At 36.3% G+C, this 10,793-nt stretch overlaps 2 protein-coding genes across 2 annotated transcripts; both read right to left on the bottom strand.

Annotated features, from left to right (window-relative positions):
• Nucleotides 1-4,969: 4,969 nt before the first annotated feature.
• On the bottom strand, nt 4,970-5,302 carry MONOS_8439 (uncharacterized protein; the record flags this gene model as incomplete). Its single annotated transcript, XM_067878850.1, has 1 exon — nt 4,970-5,302. The coding sequence occupies one exon, from the start codon at nt 5,300-5,302 to the stop codon at nt 4,970-4,972; it is 333 nt and encodes a 110-aa protein (XP_067727209.1).
• A 1,490-nt stretch (nt 5,303-6,792) lies between these two features.
• Nucleotides 6,793-10,061, bottom strand: MONOS_8438 (uncharacterized protein; the record flags this gene model as incomplete). Its single annotated transcript, XM_067878849.1, has 3 exons — nt 6,793-8,739; nt 9,190-9,456; nt 9,837-10,061. 3 exons carry the CDS (start codon nt 10,059-10,061, stop codon nt 6,793-6,795), a joined length of 2,439 nt encoding a protein of 812 aa, XP_067727208.1.
• Between the last annotated feature and the right edge of the window lie 732 nt (nt 10,062-10,793).

Raw genomic sequence — 10,793 nt, 5'->3', positions numbered from 1 at the left:
AATAAATCTTCTGTCTTCAACACTCTTCAACATTCGAAATCATTCGATGCAGAAGACGATGATATGGAATCATCAAAAACATATGTTTAAAGTGTTATTCATTCAAATAGAAAATTGGAAAATGGAGGAAGTGTTTGTTGTTTTTCTTTCATCTGTCAATGTCTTTCATGTTTGAATGTCACGAAAGAAGGGGCGACAAAAATTAATCGGATGCAAAATTCACTTTTCACATTTTTTTTCGACTAAGAATGGAGGAGGATAACAGTTCAATAAAGAAAAGAACAACTAATAAACTACTTTTCTGATATTTATCTTTGAGGAATAAAATGAGGCGAAAGCATTTTCAGTTGTTTTTGATACTTTGATCACTTTTCTTTCGAATGGAAATACTGTTATCTTCAATCAATTTTTCATTCCAAGTTTGACTGAAAGAAAATGTGTTTATTGTGGGAGAGTTCAACAAAAATAAAGAGATGAAAAGTTCTGTTTGACAATAACAGGAGGAGATGTTGTTTGCAGATTAAATCTTCTTCTTTCTTCGATAAAAACATCTTCTGATCAACGAAATAAAAAATGAAAACTTATGGAGGAGATAAAGAGTATTATTATAAAGTGAATGTTATTTCATTTCCTGACATTTTATGTTTAAAGCACAATGTCACAAATTAAACGATGGTCTCTCCTCCTCCTTTTTCTCTTCAAATAATCCTTTCAAATAAAGATTCAGATGAGTTCACTGCTATTGATCCTTCTTCTGCAAATAAAATGTTTGAAGAAGGTTCATAACATTTTGAGGATTCTCCAATTTTTGATTCGTTTGCTTGCATCATTCATTCTTCAAGATTATTTAGGCATGGTCACTTCATTGCAATCATCAAAAGAAAGCATGATGAGTGTTTTGGTTTTAATGAATTTTGCGAATGCAATGATAAAAGCATATCAATCATTGACCAAGACTAATGGTTTGAAAATTGGAATTCTCTTGCAGCCGAAGAGTGGTGTCCGACTGCCTTTTTTTACGAAAAAGTTTAAGTTTTTGTTTGAGTATTAATTGTTGATTTTGTTCATTTCAAAAAGCAACTTATTTTTCATATCAATTCGTTCATTTTTTTACAAAAGCTTTTCATCTTTTGACAAATCAAACGCATCAATAACAGAAAAATTAATATAGAAGTGAAGATTTCATTAAATCAATAACAAAATAAGAGATCTTCTAAATATGCAACAAACAATTATTTTATCATCAAAATCAAAAATTGAAATAAATAATACAGCAGTGAGTTAATGATGAAAAATTAAGATGCTATCCTCAGTGCGAAGGAAGAATGAAGATGATAAGATTGAGAGTGAGAAGAGTGAGTGGAAAGGACGATGAAATGGATTGGAAAATGGAAAAGTGAGGATGGAGATTGAATTATGAAAAGTGGAAGAACAATGATATTAATGAGATAAATTCTGAGTTTTTTTTTGTGAAGAGAAGTATTTTTAAACAGCCAAATAACAATATGAATATTATTGGGTGTTTATTTTTTTATGTTAAAATTTTTTCAGTGTAATATTTCGATTCGTTACTACTTTTTTATTGTTGATAAATCAACGCTTTTAAGTAAAAATTTCAAATAAAGACAATATTTTGATTAGTTTTATCTCAAATGCTGTCTTTGAAAACAATTTTTATGTGTTGTTCATTCTAATAAAATTATCATCTTCTAATACAAAATTCCTTTTAAAGATCAACACTTCAAAAATAGTTTTGATTTCAAAAACAATCACTCAATTCTGATTAATTTGATCAGCCTTTTTTATTTGATTTTTGAATTAATAGATAAAAATTTATTTATTTACATTTAAATAAATAAGAAAAATAAAATAAAATTAAAATAAAAAGTAAGAAAAAAAATAAAAACAAAGAAAAGAAAAATTGAAATTTAATAAAAAACTCTCCAAACTTTCCTCTCTCAAATCACCCATTTGATATTTTCTTATTATTATCAATTGTTTTATCTTTGTTATTATCGTTTTTTCTGAATGAACTTTTCATTTATTCCTCTGTTCGAAATTTTTTTAACAATTTAATTTTAATGAAACAATTGTAATTAATTTTTTTTTTTTTTTTTTTTTTTAGCGATAATTATTATATTTCGATAATCAATTATTCCATCAGAAATAATGTTTGTAAATCGTTACGTTTGATTGAATTTCTTCAGATTTTTTGTTAAGGATGGAAATAATCACATATGTGATTGATTTTTAATTAATGAATAACTAAATAACTTTTTTGATAATTTCTATTTCATTTTCCATCTATTTATTTTTTTCTGTTATTTTTTTATTCTATGAATTATTCAAAAATTTCCTATTTTTGAAAATTCCTCTTTTTTTAATTTTTTTATTGTAAAAATAACATATTTTGGTCAAATTGATTTTCACATACACCAAATTTTACAAAAATGGATGATAAGACTTGATAATGCTGTGACATTCATTCATGTGAAGTTTCTAAGATAGGAATGGAAATATGATCAAAATGAGAAATATTTAAATAATAATAAATAATAACAATACAAATTTTACAAAAAAATATCCGTCTTGAAATTGATATTGAGTTTTCACATAACTTTGAATTTATTAATTATGCATAGGACGAAAATGTGAATTCAAAAAATTTCGAAATAACATGAAGGAGAAAAATCATAGCCAGCACATTATTTATCACCATCATATGCGATGCGAATAGAATTTGCATTTTCAATTATGAAATAAAAATCTGCAATATGGGAGAAAATACAGACTTTCAAGCTTTTTATGCCGCAAGCATAGAAAATTTGTTTCACTTATTTTTTTTTTTTTTTCTTGCTCAAATTTTAAAAATAAATAAGATTTTCTTGTCTATAAAAAGGAATCGTTGATATCACAGCATTACGTTTTGAAAGTTTTATCGAATATCAAGAAATGAAGCATTTTTCTAATATATTTTCTGATCACAAAAAGCTTATAAAAAGAACATAGTTTTTCATTAAAAATGCCTGCAGTCAAATATTTTGTCACATATGTGTTGTTATTTCTTCAGTGAAGTCTTCTTCATTAATTTTCGTCCACATTAATTGATTAATCATTTCGACTAATTGAATAAAATCAACTTTAAAAACACTTTTAACGATGAAAGTTGACAGATAATCTTGTTGAAACTTATGGCGAAACCCCGATTTTGGAAAAAATGATCTCTAATGGTGCCGCATTCCTTCAACGGTATTAGAACAAGCCACTGTGATGGGATCTCTAAAGTTTCTTTTGTGTGTTACAATTTTGTGTTCAAAACCTAAATCCGGAAAAACTTTATAGGGAGCCCACTCATCACTCAAAATTGTTGATCTTTTAAAAATGCATGCTTGAATTATTGGAAGCATATGTTTTATTTTTCTCGATTTAACTATCAATATCATTTTTTCTGAACTGTTCCATCAATTTTCCTCTCAATGGCACCAAAAACCCATTGTTGTTGTAATGAACTTTCTCTTTTGCACTTTCTACTCCTTTTAATTGCTTCATCGATTTCTACAGAAAATCCAGATCCCCCTAAAATGATTGTATGTTCGGTCAAGAAATACAAACACACAAAGCGACAAATGCTGTTCAAATAACAAACTCTGTATTGTGATAAATCCAATAGATCTTTTGCAGTTTTATTTGTAATACCCATGGAGAAATACAAAATCAACTGCAGAATCTTTCCTAACCTTATTTTGTTGTGCTTGAAAACTGATGTTAAAAACAAAGATTTTTTCGATATTCATTTTTTACATTTCCAATGTGATGCATTTCGGACCTTTTTGATTCACGGAAAAAAATACTCTGTCTTTCTGGCAAAATGGATTTTTCCCTCGTAAAATGTGTTCAAAAAATTAATTCCAAGAATCGCTTTTCGAGAAAAATTGAGACCGAAGCTCAAAAACTGACATAGAAAAATATCAAAGATTTCAATAGCTACGAAAACAATGATCAAAACCAAAAGTTCGAAAGAATTTGTTTTGAATAGGGTCAATAATTTATCGGTGCCCAAAAAATAAATCGGGACCAAAATTTTCTGGCTCTCCAGAGTACTTTTCGAAAAAAAAAATAATAGAAATTTTTGAATATTTAATAATAACACCAGATCTTTTCAATAAAATATTTGTAAGTTTTAAAATTTTAGTGAAAAGATCTGGGTGATTTTTTTTGATATCATAAAAAATTACGAAGTTTGATCAAAAAACTATTTTATTAAGGGTGGGGGTGATAAATGAATTTTCAGTTGAAATTTCATGAAAATAAGGTTTAATATATTATTATTATTAATTATTTGTTGATTTTAATTTGATTTTAATTGTTTTTATTACAAAATTTGAAAAAAACATAAAAAATTATTCAAAAATATAAAGAATTCAATAAAAAGAACAAGATATCTGCCTAATCGTTAATACAACATGATAACAATAATAACTATATGAAATCAATAATTTTTTTTATAAATATTAGTTTTATGATGTTAATGCAAAGTAATTTATAAATTGACAATGAAGATCTTAAAACAATTATTGAAAACGAATAATTTTCATTAACACATATAGAGAAATATGATGGAAACACATAATATTTGTCGAATAAACTATTGTTCATTGTTAATAATTGTATTTAAATTAATAATTCTTGAAATTAGTTATTTAAATTAATTGATCAAAGCTATTGAAAAAAATTCCAAAAGAAACAACATGATATTTAAGAATTTCTCATTCAGACACTTTTTAATCTTCCACAGAACGAAAATCTTCACTTGAACTTTTTCTTTTTCCCCTCTCTCAATCCTTCATCATATTCCTCGTCTTTCATCCTTCATCCTGATACTGCCTCCTCAGTTGCTCGGCTTTTGCAGGCTGCTCTTTTTATATGCAGACTCCACAAACACCTTTTTCACATACAACTGTGGAAGCGGTTAAAGTGCGTGTGTCTTATAACAACTGCGCCCTCTCCTTTTCATGTATATTGTGTCAGTTTCTGCATCCACTTCCTCTGAACTCAAATCCCTCTCAGTCTCGTTTTCTTTGCTCACTGTCGCTGCCCTCGATGTTGTCAGCCCACCCACACTGGCCGGAAAGACTGTCTCGAGGTTGGCCGCCACAGACATAAGAAAAGTCTTCGCTTTGGACTTTGCAAACATCACCAACATCGTGCTGTCATGCAACGGGACAGTTAAAGCGGGAAAGCGGAGAGGAGATGTGCTGAAGACTGTGCTGCCGAGGCGTGAGTGTTCACCAGTTGCGCGCATTGATTTGCATCCTCATCCAGTGCATCATCACTTGCTCAACAAACAGCGACTGCCCCTTTCTCGACTGCTCCCACAAAGCTGTCGCATCTGCCAACCCCATTTCCATCCTCGCTCTCCGCTGAGCCTTGAATAACGCCTTTGCGTGCAAGTGCATCTTTCTCCAGTGCTGCAGCATCCAAGCCTATTCAACGAGTTCCTCTTTTCACTTCACTTTTTCCAACTCTCTCTCGTCACAGAAGCCTCCTTTTACGACGCCATCTCCTCCCGTCCCGGCCTCAACTTCGATGTCGATCACAATCTCATTCTCTTCTTCTTCTACTGGGCCCAACAGATATTCGTCGATAAAGCCACCAGATCATCCGCTTGCCCATTAATCCACTGCATCGATAACACTCGTCAATATCTTCTGGATCTCCTCCTTCTCTTTCGAAACCCATATCTCTCTTTCCATAATCCGATTCTGGTTTATCTCCAGAAGTCTTGATCTTGCTCATTTGAACACCATCAGTTGGCTTCCGTTGTGTTTCTCTATGGCTGCATCATCCTTTAAGCCACCTCTACTTCAATTGTTCCTTCGAATCCTCCCCTTTTTCTCCTTCCAACCAACGTGTCTGCTTCAACTCTAAGCTGCTTTGTGCCGGCAAAAACACCACTCACCTCTCCAACGCACCTGTTCATCACTTTCGCCTCTTTCCTTATGCTTCTTGTACTCTCACTGCTTACTCCCTTAATCTCTTCCACATCAACCTCTCAGTTCTCAAAGTTGCTTCAACTTTGCTTATGCTTGACGATGAATCAATAAGCATCTTCGAACATCTTTTTATAACAGTCCTCGCTAATGTTAGCAAAAGCATAGTTCTTCTTTATCTTTCTGGAATAAAAATGTCAGAAATCTCCTTCATCATGATACATTCCGCCTTCACTACCATCTCCCTTACCTAGCTCAACAGTTTTGAACGTGTTAACAGATATCTGCTCAACATCAACAGCTCAATCATACGGAATTATCCCTCCACCTTCCACAACTGCAACTGCTCTTGCTTTTGTGTACTCCTCATTGCCTAACCCTGGAAAGGCTACTGAATGCTCTTTCATTTATTAACATAGCAACTAAACGGTGGATATTCTTACCTCTGCTTCGCCTCTCAACTCCCTTCCGTGATGATTGTTGCAATGCTCCAAAGAGCAAATGAAAAAGAAGAAACGGACTGAATGATTCAGACATTCAACGAACTCTTCTTGTTCGTTGTCGCGTCCTGTAACTGTTCGTCGACATCTTCTCTTCAAACTTCTCTCCATTTCTATTTAACTTTAACATTTATCAATATCTTCATTTTTTTCTTTCAAATTTCCAATCATCATTTATAGACAAAACAAATTCTTCTTCTCTTTATCTTCATTCTCTTCATTCACTTATCATCTTTTTTTCACTTTTTTAATAAGTTGATTTCTTCATAAATTCCATTCTTTTTAATTTTTGCTATTATCCCTTATGAAGATGCAAAAAATGAAGAAATGCAATAAGAAGAAGAAGAAGAAGAAGAAGGTGAAGAAGAAGGTGAAGAAGAAAAAGAAGAAGAAGAAGAAGAAGTTGAAGTAGAAAAGCTATTTTTGGATGAATTATTCATATTTCTATTATTTTTATTGCCTTTTGAAGAAATCTGTGCAGTTTTCATAGAAACAGTTGCAGATGTCAAAAGAGGTTCAGAAATACTTTTCTGGCTTCCCTCTTCATTATTCCCCTTCAATTCAACATTTTCACAGTTTCCATCATTCGCCCTTTCACTTCCCTTGTTCCCGTCTTCCCTGCCATTTTTCCCTTTTCTTCCGTTTTTGCCTCTCTCCTTCTCTCTTGTCTGCTCATACATCCTGAACAGCTGCATCGCATTCTCTTCTCTCCTCTTCAGCTCTTCCAGCGGCGACCAGCCCTGAACAGCTGACAGAAACGCCCTTTCCATCGCGTCCTTCTGCCAATCTGCCGACGAAATCTCAGGATGAGGAGGGGGAGGAGGAGGTGGTGGAGAATGCTGTGATGATGAAGAATGATGATGTGAATGTGGATGCAGTGATTGCATTTGCGGTGTGCTTGATGACGATGCAAGATCTGAAGAAGAAGCGTAAGAAGAAGAAGAATTATAAGAAGCAGAAAACGAAGGAGCATAGAAAGATGAAGGAGTTGATGATTGCTCGTTACTAAAATATCTCCCTCCACTGCTCAGAACATGTTCTGCTGACGCATCAAATGTGTGGAATGGATGCAGAACAGCCGTCAGTGAAAGAAGTGTTTGAATAATGTTTGCATTGCCAACACTATTAACAACATCGCTTGAAGAATTATCTTCTCTTCTTCCTTCTTTTTCTCCTTTTCCTCTTTCTCTTCCTTCTCTTCCTTCTCTTCCCCACACAAACGCCAAACTTGGATCAGCCATCCGCGACGCAAGCGAAGAACACGGCACATTCCTCACGAGCAGCGGAGGGTGCGACAGGTTTATCGAAGAGAAAGGCGAAGTTGTGTAGAGTGTGTAGCTTCTTCTGTTCCAAAGTGATTCCTCGCTGCGCTGCAAGATCTGCTGTTTGCACAGACCCGCTGTGATGCGGGAGAGATGTACAAGCGGAAGCCCGTGGGAACTTTCGTGTTCGGTCATTGACTGAGAGCGGAAGAGGATGTTTGTGATGATTGAGGATATGCTGTTGGTTTTTTGCTCTCTTTCTTCTCCTCTTTCTCTTTCTCCTTCTTCTTTTCCTTTTCCTTCTTCTTCTCCCTCTTCTTTTCCATCACCTCCATCTCCCTCATCTCTTATGATTCCCCCTGTGAAGAGTGGCTGAAGATAAACATTAGACAAAAGCGTTGGCAGCAAAGGAACACACAAAAAGGCAGCGTCGGCGTGTGCTTCGATGGCAGTGCAGAAAGTGAAGAACATTTGGAAGCTGATAGACGAGATAGACACCCCTATGCTGCAGAGAGGGAAGGAGATGTGGGAGAGAAGAGAAGAAAAAGAAGAGGAGGAGGAGGAGGATGATTGTGATGCATCGTTTTGAGATAATTCTGAACGAAGGTTATTTTCATTTGTTTCTTTTGTTTGCAATGCCTTTTCATCAAATGGATTGGTTTGAATAGCTTCCTTCTTCTCCTTTCCTTCTTCTTCTCCTTCTTCTCCTTCTTTATTTTCTGCCTCATCTTCCCCCATCAACATTTTCACTGCGCCAACCATTGTACTCACCATCTCCTTCGTCTGCACAACAAGATAGATCAGCTCAGCAAGTGTTTCTGCAGTCAAAAACACATCCACTTTGAACAGATGGAGATGAGGAAGAAAAGTGCTGCCGTCAGAAGAGAGACAGCTGCAGTGTGTGGAGGAAGAAGGTGGGTGTGAAGAAGAAGAAGAAGAAGAAGAGAAAGAAGAGAAAGAAGAAAAAGAAGAAGAAGATGATGATGACTATGAATCAGATTGTTGCTGTGAAATAAGCAGAGCAAGGAGAACAGTTGCAGGTGAAGATGAAAGAGCATCCTTTAACAAATGAGAAAAAATTCGAGAAAGTTGACTTCGCATCGTCGAATTCTAAGGAATTGTTCCAGATGGCTGGGAGAAAAGAAAAAGAAGGAGATGTTCGTTTTCGAAGCTGAAGTGGAAATAGCTGAGAATTGGACAATCTTCATCCGACAGGGAAGTTCTCCTCTTCTTCCACTTGCTGTTCCTGTCGCATTCATCTCACTGCCAACAGAAGTTGTATTAGCTCCGTCAACAGCAGCGTTTGAAGATCCATTCATGTGTTTGCGCATTTGTTGTAACATTCAATACCAATGAAGTCGACTGAGGCTCAGATGTTTGCTGAACGGAAGAAAAAGCGGAAGGTGTGGCTTGTTGTTATAATGCAGTGCCAACAACCTCCAATCGCTGGATGAGAGAGGCAGAAAAGAACATTGAAGTTGAAAATGAAGGTTTCTGGGCAAGTTTTGTCTCGAGAATGGCTGATATTAAGTGGAACAGGACCTTCTTCACCATCAGCAAAAGAGTGGCGGTGACAATATCGGTGAGTGCAGTGCGCGTGGCCAGCAGACAAAGCAGCGGGAGATTGGATGACGCGGCAGAAGGGCTGAGTGACTGCGTGGAGAATGAGATGATGGCAGGTGTTGTACTGAAGGATGATGTGGACTGAGAATTATAAAAGAAGTGACACAGGAGGTAAATAGAGAAGGAATTGAGAACACGAAGATGAAGTGAAAGGAGCTGAAAGCAGCTGAGAAGGCAGAGTGCGGACGATTGAAGTGAGTGGATGAAAAAGCATGAGAGAGCACGCATTGACAAAAAGCACTTATGAAAACTTTAGAGAAGAAGGCTGAATCGAATATTGCTCTTCTTTCTGTGTCCGTTCAATGCGCAGCAGAGCAGCCTGAAATGTCGGACTTGTCAGTTTGAACAGAGTTTCTCCGATGGATGGGACGCATGCTGTTATTTAAGGAAGAACAAAAATAGCATTTTTGAAGGCAGACAGCAGAATTTGTTGGTCTTCGAAATAGACAGACGAAGCAAACAAAAGCGGGTCTGCAAATATTCGTGTCGACTGTTAATGTTTCATTGTCAATTGAATCTAAAGAGATGCCATTATCATTCTTTCTATTGATCTTATTCTGCACATCAGACACAGTGCCAAATGTTTTTCTCTCTTCACAGAACAGCTCAACTGTGCCTCTTGCCTCGTCCCCTCCTTCAACAGCTGTCCTTCCTTCTCCTCTCCACACATTCATCTCCTTTCTCATGTTCTCCACCAGTTGTGCATCTCTCACAGTATCTTCTCCTCCCAAGCTGAACAGCCTCGTTCCACACAACAGGGTAACAAACGAGTTCGCAGCATTCTCCGATATTCCCCCCCCCCCCCCCCGTTACCCGAGCGTGAGATGACGGAATCGTAATGGGCTTCAGAAGCCGAGGAGATCCAAGTTGGCTGAAAAGAAGGGACAGCGCCTCTCCGAGATAGTGAAGCAAAGCAGCGACTTCTTTTTGCCCAATCTGCTGCATCAACCGCACAAACAGTGTCTCCAGCCATGTCTTCGTTCTGTATTTTCTCCCAAACACAGAAGGAATTCCATAGTCATCCGCTCCTCCTCCTCCTCCTCCGTCATCTCCATTTGCATTGGTATAGTCAGTCTGGATAGATAAACTCGCTAATAAACAAGCCGTAGCAAACCCGTTCGCCGCAGCTGTTCTGAAGCATGTCTGCGTTGCTCTGCCGAGTGCTGCTCTGATGGCAGACAAGGCAAGATACCTTCGTGACACAGAAACAGCCACCAAGCTGTGGTCGCTGTGTCTTCTGTGCGGGTTCTGCCGGGCTTCTCTGCTGCCGTCTGAGCCAATTGCGTTCTCGTCTTCCTCTTTCTCTCCATTTTCCTTTGCGGGCTTGGCTAAAGGAGGGACAGAGGCAGATGGGTTGGACTGAGCTCTCCGCAGACGATGGTTAAGGTGTGTGAGAAAGTGACATACGACTTCTTCTG

This window comes from Monocercomonoides exilis (assembly GCF_001643675.1).
Source record: "Monocercomonoides exilis strain PA203 chromosome Unknown scaffold23-1346700, whole genome shotgun sequence".
Lineage (NCBI taxonomy): Eukaryota > Preaxostyla > Oxymonadida > Polymastigidae > Monocercomonoides > Monocercomonoides exilis.
This window is presented reverse-complemented; position numbering and strand designations above follow the sequence as displayed.